This window comes from Thermobia domestica, chromosome 7 (assembly GCF_964235325.1).
Source record: "Thermobia domestica chromosome 7, izTheDome1.hap1.1, whole genome shotgun sequence".
NCBI lineage: Eukaryota > Metazoa > Arthropoda > Insecta > Zygentoma > Lepismatidae > Thermobia > Thermobia domestica.
The window spans coordinates 87,712,766-87,732,884 of NC_137460.1; the positions used below are offsets into that span (position 1 = coordinate 87,712,766).

General features: G+C 36.8%; 1 protein-coding gene across 3 annotated transcripts in view; it reads right to left on the reverse strand.

Moving 5' to 3' along the window:
* Positions 1-20,119, reverse strand: part of LOC145690271 (coiled-coil domain-containing protein 170-like) — a 266,079-nt gene that overhangs the window by 33,915 nt on the left and 212,045 nt on the right. For all 3 annotated transcript variants that reach the window (XM_081765008.1, XM_081765010.1, XM_081765009.1), the window contains 3 exons: positions 9,979-10,103; positions 5,290-5,452; positions 2,578-2,745 (listed from right to left, as the gene is read on the reverse strand). In XM_081765008.1, the coding sequence (XP_081621134.1) occupies positions 2,578-2,745; positions 5,290-5,452; positions 9,979-10,103 (456 nt within the window). The remainder of the gene's footprint in view (positions 1-2,577; positions 2,746-5,289; positions 5,453-9,978; positions 10,104-20,119) is intronic.

A 20,119-nucleotide genomic window follows, 5' to 3' on the forward strand; every position in this document is an offset into this window, starting at 1 on the left:
CCGAGCCGAACCGAGCCGATGGCTTACCTGAGCCGAGCCGAACTGAGGGGGTTGCTCATCGCAACCGAGGCGGCTCGAGCCGATGGCTCACCTGAACTGAGCCGAACCGAGCCGAGCCGATGACTCAACTGAGCCGGCTCGAGCCGATGGCTCAGTTGAACCGAGCCGAGCCGGTTGACATCACTAATGTGCACATATATAAAATGGAAAAAAAAGTAATTAAAAAAGTGCTCAAAATCAAGGAAAAGCAGGATTTATTTTTGAACATTTTCTTACGCTTCGCGCCGACCTTGGCGCTTCGCGGCTGGTCTGTCAACCACGCTCATATGTACGGGGGCGCTGTCCTATACTCTTGCCCCGGGTGCTGATTTTCCGAATATCTGCTCCGGACTTGAGAACTGACCACACGTGTTCAATGATGTTCAGGTCTGGGGATTGGACGAGCCATGGGAGATGTTGTAGTTCAATCTGATGTTAATGAAACCACGCCTCAGTAGATTCTGTAATGTGAATTAACGCATTGTCAGCTTGGGAATTTGTGTCACTAACTGGAAGCAGTGCCATAGTATGTCTGGGCCATAGTATGCATGTAGTCACCTAAATTATCCACACAACTACTGGCAGTAACGTGTTCTGTGGGCATTTATCACCACGCATGGAACACTGGAAATTACAGCCAACAGCGTCATAGAGCCGTTGCCATATTTCACAGTAGGGAAGAAACAGTTCGAGGAATAAACATCTATATGGGTCGGTCAAACATAAATATGCCATATTGTCTGAAATAAAGTGACACTAGACAGCGAACCATACTACGGGTACCTTACAATCATCTGTTGTTCACTTTGCATGTTCTTGGCACCATTTTTGTTGTGCTAAAGTGTTGTTAATGGTGATTAGCGATTTATATATTGCAAACCGACCTAGATATTTAGGTTATGCTAGTCGCATCGGGACTGTGATTATTTCAGAAGGTTTTTCCATGAGCCGATTTTGTCCGGACTCATGTTTCCGCATTTGCTCTACGATTCTTGGTAATAATTCTCTTCAATCCTCAGTAATCCTTGTCCCTGACACTTCTGTTGCGTCAACTACAGAGGTTGTTTAGCCTACGTTTGGCAGATTTCGTTTCTTCCCCCTCCCGGGCAGAATGGACTCACCCGACCTGGCTCGTGGCGTCCTGCAGTATTGTGCAGTGGCTTCCTGGGAACGGAGTTGTTTTTCCGCGCAGACGACAATAACGCACAAAACAGGACCATTGTTTTGAGTATTGTTTTAAATTTGTTTCCAAGTGTGTGGGTTTCCGCTCTGTGACCAAAATGCCGCCCAAACTAAGCCGGTTTAGGGAAGGCTATGTTGCGGCTCTTTATGACGCCCACTTTAGTGTTTCTGTCATTAGAAAACAGTGCAAGAAGAATAGTTGCAACATCAGTTTAAGTGGAATAAAAAAATGTTATTAAAAAGTACAAGGGCAACGAAGCTCCACCATTTGGATCACCAACGAAGTTGTCTAGGAAGCGGGAATGCACCAAGGCCACCTCCACCATGAAGGAAACTTCGCAAAATGGCATTGCAAACACAAAGGTGTATGGCTAATCGTCTTGACGTGTCTTTGGGGAGTGTGAGCCGGACGTTACACCATCCTCTCAAACTGGAAAAAGTCATGAAAGCTCGCGGCCATCTTCTCACGGATTTCCACCAAAAGGAACGAAAGAGTAACGTCCCGAAGCTATACGAACGGCATCTGGCAAAACAAAGGTGGATGTACGTCGTTACGCTCGATGAAGCATTGATTTACCTTTCCGACTGCGGCAAACCGAGAGCCATCATATACCGAGAGAAAGGCGCCAAGAACTTCAGAAGGTGGGGTCGTCTGTAAAGAATCCTTCCCAAAAGGGTTCGTGGTCGTTACTGGCTACTGTTACCGAGGTAAACTGAAGATTCGTAGGGTGGCGAAGAACTGCAAAATAAGTTCACAGTATTTTCAGGAGCAGATCATGCGGCCGATCTACAAGCATGAGATTCCAACAATGTACGGAAATGACGCCAATCTGATGCGCATTCACATGGACAAAGCCTCATCACATACCTCACGATCGCCCCTCGCATTCTACAGGGAGATGGAGGAGACAAGTGGTATACAGGTGATACCTTTCAATGAGGTGCCTGTTAAATCTCCAGATGCAAGTCCTATGGAATATTGTCGATTTGGATTGCTGAAATGGGCTTTGGGAAAACGGCGTGTGACAACTGTGGAAGGATTTTGGGAAGCTGTGCAAAGGGAATGGGACAAGATTCCTCTCCCAGTTCTTCAGAGAAGCCTATTACAGTGGAAATTACTCTGTCGGGCTATTGTTAGGAACCAAGGGAAACACATCGAGCACTTACGGACCTGGCGCCAAGGATTCTTTTAAATTTTTATTTAAGTCTAAATTGGCCAAATGTATACTGAACAACCTCTGTGTTGCTATTCGCCAATGTTATTTTGATATAAATCGTGTAGGGCATCAAATTAAATCAATAAATAAATGCTTACTCTAAATAAATACACATAATATGCTGTATACACATTCTTACCTGTCTAAGTCTGTCCAGCTCTAAAATGTGTGAAGCAGCTTGTCTCTGCAGACTCTCTCGGTCGTTTACTGCTCTCTCCAGAGCATCCCGAGCGCTCCGCAATTCTGATTCCGTCGTGGCTAACGTATCTGACAAATTGGCACTTCGATTCTTCAGCCTTGCAGCTTCCTATAAGAACATTCATATACAATAACAACAGATGAAGTATGGCTTATTTAACTGCTACATATGCATGCATATAGATTTATATGCGTGCACTATAAATTGCATCTTAATTCTCAAATTAAGCTTAATATCTGTATATATTTTTATATAAATACAATTTTCTCTTTTCCGTACACAGAGCCGAATTTCGAACGCTTCCAGTAATTTCTAATAACGTTTTCGTAATTGTCATATTCCTGCTGCGTATAATACTTACCCTCCCTGCTGGTCTAGCGGCTAGCGTGCGCGCCTTTGGTGCACGTGTTCCCGGATTCGATTCCCGGTGGGAGAACCTTGACATTTACCTTTGGATTCCACCTTAAACTGTAGATCCATATCTCATGAACGCTCTGTGCTGAAAGGAACGTTAATACTTCAACAACCAACTATACACTACAATACTCTACGCTAAACTTTTGGTAAGTCTTTGCCATAGCTTATTTGGAAAGTCTTCTTATTTAACGACCCATAAAATATGCTTGCCTTCTTCCTTAAGACTCAATTTGCCATTTTCAGGAGATGGAGAAAAATATGGAAACATCTTTAAAAAAATGTACATTACCTTTATTAATAGCGAGTAGGACCACATTTGACACACAGAACAGCCTGCAGTCGATGGAAATGGAGAAATACAAGTCGCATATGGTTGTCAAAGGGATGTTGTACCATTCTGTTGTAGAGACAACGGAGGTAGATAGCGGGTTCTCACCTTGGTCTCCAAAACTTACCATAAGGGCTCAATGATTTAAGGTCTGGCGATTGTTGAGGCCATGATAAACGTGGCACTTCATCTTCGTGCCCATCAAACCAGTTCTGGACGATGTGAGCTGTATGAATAGGGGCTCTGTCATATTGAAACACAACATTACCACCTGGGAACAAAGTTTGCACCAAGGAATGCAGCTGGTCACTCAAAATGGTTGCGTAGTCCTTGGCAGTAATATGTCCATGGAGGATGATGATTGGTCCAGCAGAATACCAGGATATAGCTGCCCAAGTCATCACTTAATCTCTGCCATGCTTCACTCTTGGTGACAGGCAGTTTGTATCGTACACTTGTGCTGGCGTGTTCCACACATAAACTCGGACAGCAGTTGGAAACCGTAAAGGAAGACTTATCCGGCCAGATGACAGTCCTCCATTGCTCCATTATCCAGTTTTTATGGGCGTTGCACCACTTTCTCCGTATAGCAGCATGGTCAACAGTCACGAGTGGTTTAGGAATAGCAGATCTGCTATAAATACCCTGCTTGTGAAGTTCTCTTCTGATTGTTTTAACGCTAACAGAGTTTGTGATTACTGTATTCAGGTCAGCTGTGACTTTTGGCACCGTGGTGATCTGCTTGGTGATAACCGTACCTAATGTGCATCTGTCTCTGTTATGCAACATACTTGCGTCCACGCTGGTACTTCGCTGATGCAGTTTTTCCGGAACACTCGTAGGCAGTGTTTCTTTCAGAAACAATGTTCCGGGAGGGCACACTTAGTATTCCGGGGTCACTGCTGGTACTATTCTATTTATTATTATATGAAAGAGGTATTATTTTGGTCTCCTCCGGGGGAACTCTCAGAGCTCCGGGGGGGGGGCAGTGCCCCCCAAAAACAGGTCTAGAAGAAACACTGCTCGTAAGCACTTATGATCTTCGAGACTGTGCCTCTTGGTACATCAAACATTTCAGCTACTACAGAGTCAGGGAAGCTTCCACCATACGCGCACTAACAATTTGCCCTCTTTGAAACTATCAGCTCATAAATGATTCATGATAACCTGCACGGACTGGTCGCTGAAATGTAACTGGCCCATCTGTTCAATTTGTCAGGTTGTATACCTTACAGGATGTGCCGATGATGGGATGGCTACCTTTTTATACCAGGTGTTTCGATATTTTTATCCAATCCTCTGTATTTACCTGCTTGTATTTCCTGTTACATTTCATATATTCACTCATAATGCTACCTACACCTAAGTAATTGGTTCTACTTTTCTCAGCTTCCACACTTGATGCATTTATCCTCGCTCCAATCACCTATACGAAGCCCCTTCAATAAAAGATCGAACTGGCTCTATAAAATCTGCCAAAGTCTTTAATTAATTCTTTCCATTTCAAAGTAGGACGTTCCAGTAGCCATACACCCTGCCAGCGTGTCTTCTATAACTGGTATCGCTTACTAGAATCGTCCATAGTTACTTCATCATATTTTTAGTACCTCTACACAACATAGGTAACCTTACACTGATGCTTTCCTAGTAACTTCTTCAATAAACGACATTATTCAGCTAGATCCTCATTCTATACCACCTGAAAATCCAACACTACCATGCACACACGCTCACTGAAACTGCGGTATCAAAGCCTTGCCAAAATAGCGTGAGCGCCCCACAAAATGTACAACTGCTAAATGTCACTGCTACAACGAATGTTCCGCGCGATTTTTTTAAAACCAAACCGGTCTTTTGTTGAATGGGCCTTATATTACATCAAGTTTAAAAAATAATCTGGGCTTTACCTGTACAAGTTCTGATGCTTTCTGGACAAGCAGCTCGGAGGAACTCGTTGCGTCAGCGATTTCAATTTCAAACACCGTAGATAGTCTCCGCAAGAAGTCATGCATAGCTTTTCGCGCTGTTTCCTTCATTTGTTCTTCCGAATCTCGTTCCACTTCTAAAGCTCTATAATGTCAAGCATTCCAATAAGTAAACAGAATGAGAAAATGATACCTACTACTTAAAATATATTACACAAAGTATACTGAAGCATTTAGTGTTCTTATCTCTTTCTTACAAGGAAAGTTCGGGAGAAAGCACTCGCCTGCAGAGAAACTAAGCTTGCCACTTGAAGGACAAATTCACGCTGATTACAACAAGCTAGTAAAATTCCAGTACAGTTGATAAGTGTTCGACGGATTCAACTTGGAAGTTTATATGAAAAAATGAATATATGCGCATTTAAACGCGTTAAGTACAACATTATTAGCAACGAATATTGACATACGAATTGAAATCTATCGGAGGTAACAGAAAAACCTGTTTTGCAATACCCAACGGGTTTGTTAGTGAAAATTAATCACTATACTGTTCACAATAATGATAGGTTAGAGATGAAAATTGATCATTGCTGTTCTTCTGTTCTATGAAATGACACAAGCAAAGTACTTCCTTGGACCATGAACATGTTATATGTGCAATTGCGTTGCATCTCCAAGGAACAGTTCGCATAACCAAAGCGAAAAGCAAATTCGACAAGTGATCAAAAGGTATATAATTTGTTCGATAACCTGCCTTGTGGAACGCAAACTGAAATAATCCAATGTATTGCGCTGATCGGAACTGATTCATTAACATGGACTTTATTTGATTGTTTTGTCGGTATATCATAACGTCCGTATGAAGAAGTTTCATACTATGTACACTCATGTCCAAAATGATTGTCGCATATCTATAACTGTCTTCTCGTAAGACTAAAATTTGATAATGATTTTGTGGGGTATTTTTAATACTGATATTATTTGTATAATCGGGAAATGTATATTGTGCTAAATTTCATAGGAAAAGAATTATAAATACGAAAATTAGAGTGAGTAAAACAAAATGTTCCTAAATGGACCAGAGAGTTTTATTTTCGTTTTATTGTTCTTATGTACTGCTTTTTTGACATGAAATTTGCCACATACAAAGGGAGTTCAAAAAGTTTTGCACAGTGGTCTCTAATTTTTTTATTTGTTGCAGGAGAAGAATGATTTTTTTGTGGACATATTTGGAACATTTAAATATAAGTTGGTATATAAAAGTATTTTCTTTTATTTACAGGTGAGCCATAATGGACCGTGAAGTAGATGTCAGGTTGCGACAACGTCGGTGATAGAGTTCCTCTTCAAGACCGGCGATGACTCTGCTACATCGATTCACAGGAAGTTGCTCCCTGTTTATGGAGAGGACACATTGGATCGCAGCAGTATCTAGCGGTGGTTGCAGAAATTTAAAGAAGGTGATTTCTCTCTATTGGACAATCCACGATGCGGTAGACCATCGACGGTAGTGAGTGATGTGAATAAGGAGACCATTAATCAAATTATCCAAAATGACAGATGTGTGACGGCACGACAGCTTGCTGAAATAATTGGTTTGTCATTGGATAGTGTGGTATCAGTGGTACAGTCACTAGGATACAGAAAACTCTTTGCACGTTGGGTGCCTAGATTATTGACAAGAGAAATGAAAAAGATGAGGAAGGATGTGTGCAAGGGTCTCATGACGACCTTTACTGAAGAGTGGAAACAGTGTTTTGACGGCGTTATTACCCAGGATGAAACATGGTTGTTTTTGTCCGAACCTGAGAACAAAACACGTCTGAAGGCCCACCTGCGCGGTAAAACATTTGATAGTGAGAAATACCATATTTCCTGTGTCAAGCGATGGTGTAAAAGTCAATCCCCAGAATTTTACCAAAGTGCATTTACACCATGGAAAGAACGTTGGACCAGATGCGTCACAGCTGATGGAGGCTATATTGAGTAGCTCAATGTATAGCTAAATGTTCCGAGTATGTTCACAAAAAAATTCATTCTCCTCCTGCAACAAATATAAAAAATAGAGACCACTGTGCAAAACTTTTTGAACACCCTTTGTACATGTCTTTGCCGATTATACACATAATAACATTATATGAAATACCGCGCGAATTCGTTATCAAATTATATTCCTACAACAACATATTTATAGACATGCGACAATAATTTTAAACATGAGTGTACAAATCTCCTGCCATAATCTTTGATTGGTCGGAATTCAAGCACATCAAATGACTGTATAAATTGTGTGTAGTTCTTTGGTATATTCTCAACCATTACGGCACGTCTTTGCCATCCGTCATCCAACGCGCAATGGACAATATGTTTGTGAATGGACTCCAGGGATCAAGTAGTAGCAAGTTCAAATCATCAGGCTTCGCCATAGGAGAGAATACTTCGGTTATATGCTTCTGGCGCAATCGTGCATCTAACGTTGAATCTATGGAAAAGTTCTCAACCGTACAGGAATTTTATTAGTTTGTTGTAATCAGCATGAATTGGTTCTTCAAATGGCATGCTTAGTTTCTCTGCAGACGAGTGTTTTCTCCCGAATTTCCCTTGTTAGTGATCCTTATACTACTTTCCTTACATTCGTCAAAATTCGTCCAACTATTCCAGGAAAGTTAAGGGGAGTTTCTGGTTGCAAATTGGTAAAGAAATAACGAATATTATTCAAAACTTTCTTTGAAATGGAAATTTCCATTTTATTTCTGTGTAGACAATAACGTTCCTAGACATTTTCTTTTAGAAGTGAGAGTGGATGAGGTTAGACTACAGAATAACCCTTTCAAAAGATTGCAATTATGATCAACATTTTCCATTTTGTGTATGGTATAATATTTACAGTTTTACTATTAATTAATGGATGACGAGTTTGAAGTCTATTTGCAAGAGCTTACTGTTAGATCCATCTATAAAGGCTTAGCGACGCTAGTGTTGATAGAGCTTAAAGTGCCAAGTGCTTAGGGGGGCATGAGAGTGTGCAACCCTAAAGAACTTGTTGCTAGGATTATTGCCTACCGAACCGAGAAACTCATCACTGAAGGAAATTGCCCAAATATTAAAATGTGTTTCATTACGTAAATATTTAAGTAAACTAGTTATCATATGCTTACCGCGAAATATTACATGCATACAGAATAAAAATGCATTGTGTTAATTCAAAACATTGGCTCTGTGTTACCCTAGTTGCGTTAAATTTTGACACATGTCTGATACTACGTTAACTTCGGATTTTGGAGTTGAATATTAAAATGGTAATACTTAAATCAACTTTCTGACATAGTATTTGTAAGGTGAAAGATATCGAAAATAAGTGTAAAGATATCGAAAACATACAGCACTACTTCTGGTAATGTAAAATTTGTCAGAAAATTCATACACTCATAAAGTAATTTTTGTGAAAGATTACAGAAATATAATACTTTGTTCGTTACTTGCTATATATGTCAAAATAAAAATAAAACCTAATTCAAATTCCCAATCTCAGTTCTTAAATATTTATAGTGTTCGTGTAAAGTAATCAGCACATTAAAAATTACAGTAAATATATATTTAACTGATACAAATGATTTTGAAGCAACTATGATACCTTTGCTAAGTTATTGTTTTTAACAAATAAAATGTTTGGTTGATCGCTAATGAATAGTACCTCAGTGGCCTGGGTTCACCATACGAGCTGCGGTGTTATAACATTGAAAGGACACCGTATCGCTGTTCCTATCTCCGCGTTCCTTCGTCCATTCACTTATTTCGTCTATTAACACCACCGTGATGTTATTTTCATACCGTTCAACACCAGCCCTGTGTCAAATGGTAATACCGAATCTGTGTTAACCGAAACACCTCATCTTTGGTGTTCAAATAATACGCTAAAGTGGTAATTATGTTGGCACCACTGATCTGTGTTAGAAGTTAGTTGTAATAATACCATCACATCTTGTTGTATAGGCCTACTTAATATTGCCTACCAAAATCTTCTGTAATCTTTTATTGAAAACACTCGAAAATATCTATATTACTTCTAAATATAAACTTGATCCATCTATTACCACCAATATATAAAAACAAATGTCAATATATTCTAGCTAATTTCGACCCACATAAATTATATTCTAACTGAAAACCGAACTATATATGTAAACGCGGGTCCCGAACCATGAACAAGTCTTTCCCTCCCCGTTGGTCTAGTGACAAGTAGCTCGCGCACGGGTTTTCGGAACTCCTAGTGCGTCAGCCTTGAATTTTGAATGTATTGGTTCGGATTACACATGTAATCCCACGTCTGATATAGCCTGTGCTGAGAAGAGACGCTAAATCTCCAACGAACAAAATAACGAATGAGGCTTGAATCCATCTTGGTCTGTGAAGTTGGCGGATTCATAGACCATAATGGGGATCAACCTTCACATTATAGGTCGTTCCTCGCCACTTTATCTCGCCTTCAAGAAAGAGAAGCATGCCATTTGTCTCGAAACAAACAAGAGTACATAACAAGTTCTACTGTAAAATTTAGATGCATTTACGTCCTTCTGAATTTTTCATGAAATGTTATATTTGGCAACATTCTTATTACCTCAACAACATTCTAATACTCGTATTATATGAGATGGTTTCAATTATCCCTACCGTATCTTTTTATCCCGTTCGGTTATTGTTTCTTCTTGGAATTTATTTTCCCTTTGCAAAGTCTGCATCGCCATTTCTGTTCGATTCTGCGACATCGCCAAAAGGCGCTCTTTCTCTTCTAAATCCTGAAATAAATAATAAAAAAATATGAACAACAAAACATATTTTATACTTATGTGAAATAGAATTCTGAAAAAAAAATATTCTACATCTCAAATTGTGGAACAATTTATTTTATGAATAGAACAGTTCAGAATAGAAATTCAACATTAAAACGATTGGGACCAGTAATGGCGAGCATGTATACATTTTTCTTAAAGATTCTACGGTTTTCCTGCATTTGTACTTATTGTCCCCGTATTGTACTATGTTATTCTTTGAGGAAAAAGTCTCGTACTAACTGTAAGCCCTATACATTGGATTGTAATTTTGAGTTATACGTCTTACGTTTGTGTCTTGTTAACCTAATGTAGACCATGAAAAAAGTATGGTGGAAATAAACTCTGGTAAAGATAGTAGAAAGGATCAGGGCAAGTATTTCCATGTATGGGATATGGATAATCATCGTTAAAGTCACAGTCACCCATTAAGATGTTAACGGATTAACTTCATTAACAAACGCAACCGAGATAATTCCTCTAGCTATCTATTGCTAAAAAAAACAGAATTTAAGAGTTAGTTCACGTGTATGGGATATGGAATATAGATATCCACCGTTAAGTATCCGTTACCCATTACGATGTTAACGGATTCCCTCCATTAACGAAATTGGCCGCGATGATCATTCTATCTATTGCAAAAAAAAAAAAAAAAATCAAATTAATTTACATACATGGTATATGGGCTATAGATAGCCACTGTTAAAGTCGCCGTTATCCATTAATTTATTAACGGAATAACAAACTCGGCGGATATAATCACTCTAGCTATCTAATGCGAAAAACAGAATTGAAACATTCGCTTAAATGTATGCGATATGAGCTATAGATAATTACCGTTAAATTCGCCGTTACTCATGAAGATATTAACGGATGGACTTCGTTAGGAATCCGACCGAGAAAATCACTCTAGCTATCTAGAATTTTTTAAAAAATGCATCCGATCAAGAGCTATCATGAGGAGTAAGGGACAGATGGACGGGCGCACTAACAACCTAATCTTACAGATCTCACTGCGTGATCCTAATAAACTGATATTTGTCAAATCATAAGCAATTGGGCAAACTTTAAAAAAAAAATAAATGTAAATAATCAGAACTTAAATTAATGTATATTTTAACATATAGCGTACAGCAAGCCGAAGGATTGGAGGATCAACCAATAATAGCAATACATTTTTCAGCTTTCTCATTTTTACATTTTATAATCTCTAATGCAATATATTTAATTTATTTGTCGCTTCAATAAATCCCTACTAGAAGAAAACAGTCCTCAGTCTTTAGTTTCTTAAAAATTCGGCAATTTAGAGCTCCCCCTTATCTTATCATTAACTGTAGTATTCATATGTAAACTCGGAAATGAAATGAAATATTAACGTTCCACGGTTATGGAGACGGTGATGAAAAATGAATGAATTGGTGTATAAAGAAGGAAATGGGAGAAAACGGGAGAACCCCGAGAAAACCCATGTTCACGGTGTTTGTCCACTACAAAGCTTACTTGGTGAAAGCTGGGATCGAACCGAGGGTCCCATGCACCAGAGGTGAAAGCTCTACCACTGATCCAACGCCCCATATGTGAACTCTGGTTCAATATATCATATGAATATATATATATATATATATATATATATATATATATATATATATATATATATATATATATAGATAGATAGATAGATAGATAGATAGATAAATAGATAGATGCATGAGGTTTATTCATGCCAAAAAAGTCCTGCTAAGACCGGTTTTTCCAAGCACTCAAATACCTATGAGGTCTATACCGAACTTCACTGGTCTATTTCGGTCCTCGTGAGGTCTAACCCGGTCCTCGCGAGGTCTAAGTAGGTCCTTTGAGGTCTAAATGTGACTTCAGGCCTGCCAACATACTTTAAAACAACTTCAAGAATCAAAATAAAGATATTGTGTAAAATGCAACATATTAAATTATTTTGCATTTTAAACAAACAAAAATCGCTGAAATTTCGTACCATGGAAATATTAACAGGGAGATATTTTTTGATGTATTATTTAGTGCAACAAAATTAACAGTGTTGCCATCCCAATAACAAGATTTTTCAAATAACACTAAGCAATGTTTTTCTATATTTCAAATTTGCATGTTAAACGAAAACTTACTGCCTTTATTGTTTAATGATGTAAACCGAAAGCGTTGCAGTATCGAAAACATTCAAATTTCAAAGGTCTCTACTACAATAATATGGCAAGTGAATTGCAAGGAAAAATGCATATTGGAAGTACCTTAGTGTCGAATACTACGATGACAATACGACTTATTTCGAAGAAATGGAAACAATGATACATCAAATTCTTTATTTTGAAAAAGGTACTAACTATAACAACAAACCGCATAATAGTTTTTAATAGACACAAAGATTATAATGCCATTTACAACAATTTGATAAATCAATCCGTACTTACATATGAAAAAACGTTAAAGATTGTTGTAGTGCATAAAATGAAATATCTGTTGGAACCTTTTAAAACACTGTTGGTTTCCTTTGCTTCCATGACATTATATCGATTGTTTTTGAAAATTGTATTTATAACAAATTGAGGAAGAAGATGATGGTCGCCAGATTAGTACACGAGCTTAAAAACTCACAGTTTTTAAAGATTTTTATAGTTTCTAACTATTTTAATTTTAGATATTTTTTTTACTTTGGTATGATCTTTATGTTATTTAAAAAAATTTCAATTTATCTGGCGTCATCGATAACGTTTATTTACCACAGTTTCTTATTTTAAACTTAAGACCAAGCTATTCGGATCCATGTCCAGGTAATTTTGTTAACAGTTTATGTTGTAGCTATTGAAGCTCTTATATTATAAGCAATTACATCATAACAATTTTAGTGATAAAGTGTACTTGGCTATAAGTCTTCGACTATTATTATTATTATTATTATTATTATTATTATTATTATTATTATTATTATTATTATTATTATTATTATTATTATTATTATTATTATTATTAACACGAATTGATGAAAAGGAACTACAGAAAATTTTCGGAATTACATAATTTTTAGCATTTTTGCAAGCTTATCTCCATTGTTTATCACATCTCCGGAACAATGTCAGATATCAAATTGCTCTATACTACATTATAATCTTTATATCCATTAAAAAGAATATATGATTGAACGTAGTATTTTCCAAAGCGGCTTTAAGAAATAAAACATGTTTGATACAATATCGTACGATACTGTACTTTGAACATGAATTCCCCTCATTTAATAGTTTTAACGCATTAATGAAACGATACGGCAATTCGTAATTTTCCATCGACTTCATTTTCTACGAAGTAAACAAAATAAACGTTTCAATTATTGGTTGAAACCAGCATTCGATCCAGTTCTTCCAAAACATCGATGTTAGAAAAAAGTTACAAGTCAGAAACACATTTAATACAAACTGCAAAAACTTTTTTGTATTTTCATGTAGCATAGGCTTCAAGAACAAAATGAAATGTAGAAAAAGACAGATGAAATCAACACTTGGAGAATATATTATCTATTCTTGTACAGTCGTGCATTTGTCTCTTTTTTAAAAAAATAATGTATCTTCCTTTTACCCTTCCCTGTAACTTGTTTTTATTTTAGAGTTGACTGCATGATAAGAGTTAAAGCTGTCTCGTCTCTAGAAGGTGTTGTGGAAAGGATGTCTTGTTTCGGAAAATGTAATATTTCCATTTGGAGGAGTGCTGTCTCGTCTCGTATCACGTCACGAATACTCTGTATCGTCCCGTCTCGTGAGTAACCCTAGTTGTATGAAGATACAAGTTAAAAGGTGTTAACACATACATAATTGAGTGTTTCAGCACAAACCTAAAATTTTGTATATTCAACCAAAGTCAGTGACGAGGCTCTCAATGGTAGGTGATAGATCGCTCACTTTCGGTGTACGAGATTCCAAGTTCGATCCTAGCTCCTACCCAAGTGGGAATTGTGGAAGGAAAGTTTTGTGTATGAGCTATCTCGGTGTTCTTCCGTTTTCTGCTAATTTCTTCATTTCACAAGTTTGTTCGGTCTCGTCACCACTGTCTCCTATAGACTCGTCTGGGACGTTCAAGCCAGAAAGAAGGAAAAGAACTTCAAAGATCCTGCGGCATTTAAGACGTATATCATAATTATACTTAGGAAACATCACTACTTTTGCTCAGCGATTGAAGTTGAGCACCCTATTCAACAGCGATCCTGTTTAAGACGGAGATCTACCGTTCAACGTAGACTCTGAACCTCAAGAGCTCCCGCCGGGGCTTTTCCGTCCCAAAGACTCGTATGCTAACTATATACCACAAGGGAGCTCGTTCGTGGTTATATACAATGCTTGAATTCGTTTGTCGACATTGCGGGTAAGTAAAATAACGATCAACATGACACATACTTCTAAAGATGCAATAATTCAAAAGGATACATCGTTTTCTTAACCTCTCCCACTGTGGTAACAGTCGTGGAAATAAAACTTTTAAATTAATAATTTTGACAACAACTAAATTAACGACGTATTTTGTGAGATACCTACAAGTAATCTTTCCGAACGTTCGAGTAAAGTATTGAATGTGTCTAACAAGATATGTACAATGTCAGACATCTGCAAATCCATCAACGACTTCGTTAAAAGAGTTAATATAACATCGTCATACAAATTCACTTAGGATGACAAACTGAGGGATTTAAGAACACAGTTACAAGTGACAACTATAGGGACTATACAATACTTCAAGTGGGCAACGATTAAAAAAAATAGAAAATATAATAAATTGTAGTTAGTTTTGAGTTAAAATTAGAAGTCAAAAGTTTACATATTCCGTTCTGAAATACAACTATCAGATTAAAATTATATGAAAAAAAAAACAAACAAATCCAGTGGAATATTTTCGAACTTGAAACCACTAAACACGGTTTGAGGCGGGAAGAAAGCAAATATTCCCTCAAGGGATGTTTCAATTAGTTTCTTTGGAGATCATTCAAATGGGATTGAGGGTGAATATCTCTCTCGTTCTCCAGTAATTCGCACCCTGGTTGTAAGTATTAGGGTACTCTTTATTTTTCGACTTCTGTTTTTTTTCCTTTTTTTTTTAAATCTCACCGCGGATGGTTCCATATCAGACCAAAACAACTCATGAGAAAAATTAGTTCAGTTAAATAATATTAAATGGTTCCAAAACCGACCTCAAGTTTCGAATGTATTAACAACACACAATATGAGGCAAAAGTAGCCTACCTTATAAATTTGGAAAGACTAATGTAAGTTAACAACCACATATTATGAAAGTAATACGTATTAAATGTTTATAGATAAGAAGGAAATAACATCAGAGTGTCTTCTGGTTAAACGCACCCCAAAACATATCATATGGCACTTTTCAATTAAAAATTTTGCACTTGAACCTAAGATGGAGGACTTCGAGATGGCAACCATCATGGTGCTATACAGTAATAAATGCGATTCTACCTTAATTATCCTTATTCAAGATATGATATCACTTCTTCTAAGCGTTAGAAACTTACAAGGTATTTTTGCCTCGCATTGTATATTGTAAATCATTGAAAACTTGCGGTCATTTTGGGCACCATTTAATATTATTCAATTGAGCTTATTTTCCTCATGGGTTACTTTGGTATAACATAATATGAAACCATTTTAGGAGGTGAGATTCAAAGAACCTCGGAAGTTAAAAAGTAAGGACCACCCAATGTGAATACAGGGTATTAATGAACTACACCGACAAACTGTAAGAGGTGATTCCTCAGGAAAAAAAAAAGACAAAAAGTTCCTATGGACCTCTGGGAAAAGCGCATAGTTTCAGAGATAGAGCTGTCCAAAAAGCGAAAAAGCCAAATTTGAAGAGGCCCTATTTCGAATTCGAGAAATCGTGGAGTGGTGGTCTTCATCAGCATAAAGGAAGTCATGCATACGCAATCCAAAATGCATAATTCATTAATGTTCAATGGGTGTGTAGAGTATTCTCTAAAGGATGAAATTCCCAGACATGATATCAACCAAATATGATCTGATTTATGATTGGTCCAAAGTAGGCAAATCATCAGCCTTTACAGCAGTGAACACGAAATCCTTTGGCGCGATACGGAAGTGTTAAGAATCGTCAACAACACGGACTCTCGTACTCGAGAAAAAGCATGCTGTGATGTTTTCTTTCATATTTATAAGTGAAGAAAACGTGAAATATACCGTGACGAAATGCACCGCATTGCACGTTATTACGAACACTAAAAAACATGGAGCTGTCGGTTCCTAACACTTTTGACTTCCCTTCGAAGTACTGGATGTCGATTCTTGTCAAGGCTTATCTCCTGCCTACTTTGTACCCTCCTTGAAATCAGAGTATATCTGAAAACTCTATTGAGAACATATTGAAGAATTATACCCTGTACAGTACCCTGCAAACCCATTGAAAATTGATGTAATATGTATTTTTGAATTCTGTGTGCGTGACTTCCTTTACGCTGATAAGGATCACTATCCACAGTTTTTGGAATTCGAAATAGGGCCTGTTGGAATTTAGCTTTTCCAGATTTTGGACAGCCCTAGATCTAAAACAATGCACTTTTCGCAATAGATCCATATGAACTTTTTTCCCATATATATATATATATATATATATATATATATATATATATATATATATATATATATATATATATATATATGTGTGTGTGTGTGTGTGTGTGTGTGTGTGTGTACATGAAGCGAGAGAGAGACTTTTACCTCCTGATGTTATGCGAGTAATTATAAGCTATACAAGATAGTGAAAAGAAAAGTGTAAATAAACGTTAGTTTTTTAAGGAAGTTTACGTACATATACTGTAACCATATACGTAATTGCGCAATCTGGTATCAAACTAACGCTTTCAGGTCCAGGAAGTCAAAAAATATGTAGAACTCTTGGTATAACGAGTAGGGTAATGTAATATCTGCAGGTACATTCTCAAACACGTAGGAAAACAATCCATTTATCATGTGGACCGAAAGCGTTCAATTAAAAATTGACAAATATGGTTCACCCCAGAAAGTGGGCATTAAAGAAATAACGATCATGTCAATAGTGTAAAATACCCAGGTTTGGAAAACTTTCTAATTATGTTTTTTTTTAAACTAATTTCATGATGGGGCCGCGGTGGCTCAGTGGTAGAGCGTTCACCTCTGGTGCTTGGGGTCCCGGGTTCGATCCCAGTGAACTTTGTGGTGGACTAACACCGTGTGCGTTGGTTTTCTCGGGGTTCTCCCGTTTCCTCCCACTTTCTTCATTCCACCATTTAATTCATTACTCATCATCACCGTCTCCTTTAGTCTAACCGGCATAGCCGTGGGACGTAAAACTCAAAGATTTCATTTCATTTTTTTAATTTCATGATGCTGAGTCCAATTATGCTATTTAAAAAAAATAAATGTAAAAAAATACCTCCAGTCACCTATAGACCTATAGAGATTATGGTATTTGAATGCCTTGGAAAAGAGGTCTAAACGGGCCTATAACGTCCCGTCTAGACCTCATGTGGGTATTTATCTACATCTATTTACGAACGAGACTTAAAATTTGACATTTTTCGGTTACCCATAAACCTTTAGTTGAGGGCAGGGATACACCTACGGAGACAAATTGGGGCTCGACTTCCCACATTACTTCCTGTTCCCCAAATGAAGTTCGACTGTTAGGTCTTTACTTCAACATGTTTATTAAAGCAAATGAATGCTTATAATAGAACAAATGGAAGTGCCCATTCTTCACATGGGAAGAATAAGGTTTAAACGAACATAAAAGTGGAAATTTGAATGTTATAGACACTGCCCCACTTATAGAAACTGCCGAAGTTTTGGAAAGGCTGAAATACGTTTTTGATTAATTTCAATTAAAAGCTTATGTACCAGACTTCTTACCTCTAACTTTAACAAATACTCACATAAAGTTTTATTAGTAAAAAATTTGAAATTTGAATATTATAGAAATTATTCCCTTTCCCCAATGTAACCTGAACACTCAAAACATGTATTCTCCTATTTTTGATTAAAAGTTTAAATATCGAATCCCTCTCCTCTATCTCACATTTAGCAGTTTCACAATAAAGAGTCGAAGTTCGTAAGATAGAATTTACCCTACTTTCGCTATTTCAGAGCGGAATTTTCTGAAAGCACGGAAATTCAACTTCAGTTAATTTTAATGGAGAGCTCAAATGCCAGGTTTTGTTTTCCTAATGTCAGATACTTCATTCTTTGAAAAAGATTTGAACCCCTTATATACATAATTTTAAAAATGCCTTCTTATGATTTGTTTTCGTGGCGGAGTCACCTGTCCAAATTTTGTTTCTACCTATAAGTATTCCTTTGTGTTTATGAGTGAATTACTTATACTACCGTATTTAATAATATTGATCTGAAGAAAAAAATCTAAACAACGTCAACTCATAACAATTATGAATTTCCTAAATTCAATAATTAGTACAACACTGATCAGTGGCATAGCCATAAATATACTACACCAAAGAAAGTACTAATTATTGCGTAACGAAAAAAAAAACGCTTACACACACACAGACGTACATGTACACATACAACAAACATTATGTGACGTTATTGGTTGAAATGTGGGACATATGGTCATCCAGAGTGCTTCATGGGCTTTTGTGACACGAATTTTAGTATTGTATTTCATCATATAGAGGTGAGGCGAACTTCAGGTGAGACAGATAAGAAAGAAGTTAAATTGTTTCCAGTTTTCTGTAGTTACACAGTATTGAAATACTGATGAACTTTGGTAAATAATAAAGTAAACTTCCTGACGCTACAGCCATGAAAGATTATGACTAGCTACATGGCTCACATTCAACTGGATGAGGAGCGACAGTGCATCGGTTCCCAGGCGCCATTATATGTGTCTTTCTAGATCACAGTTCGCCACCTCTTAATTCACTAACAATGAGGTTAAACTAGATCTAAATAATAATATTATTTTTAAAGAAAAATAAACATCCACCTTCTTTTTAAGTGGTATCTACTCGTATCTGCAGATGGTAAATTTTGATGGCTATTGTAACGAAACATTGTTTAAAAAAATTAAGACTGTTATATATAACACTGAAATCTTATGTAGGGTTTAAAATATAGCTTATGAGAAGTAAGTTTTTCTTTAAACATCTCATGTAGAGCTTGTTTCTCATGACAAATTATCTGCATAAAAGAGTCTTAACAATTCTAAATAAAAGAGTCACAAATGAAACACACTACATGAAAGCAGAATCTATTTCAGTATCACTGTACTAAATGGGAGTGGATTTGGGCCAAACCAACTCTCTGCCTACGTCTTTGATACTGATTATTCATGGATTTTGTTGCCCTCCTGTACCTAACTGGATGCAGACAGTTTACTATCGCATAACTATATGAGAGCGATCTTATCCTTTTCTTCGATTTTTCTCCATTTTTACTTACAAGTGTCGATAGGAGAAAAGAAAGTATGGTGATCGTAAAACGACTAAGATTTTGTTTATATGTCATTTATAACTCTACAATGTTGTACTAATCATTCGTTAGGAAAATGTTTAACATGGTTTCTATTTATTGTTAATATTTACTATATCGTCAAATATGACACATGCGATTTTACTGACATTACATTAACAAATTCCATAAATAACTCTACTATTGCTAATCATTTGTAATTACAAAGTCTACATACGGTAGTCTGTTTTCAGTCTGTTTTCTTCGAACAAAGTTTTGATACAAAAAAGAAAGAAAGAAAAGGAAAGAAAGAAATGTATATTTTACAAATGTTTCAATAATACCTGTAGTATAATATATTTTTGTTTAAGAAATCAGAGCGAAAAAGTTGAGTACGGTGGTCCGTAAGCACTAAATATATACCATGGGAGTGATTGGGTGTAATTAAAGAAAACTAAAGCTTTCCTTTGGTGTAAATAACTTGTATTCCACTTAAAA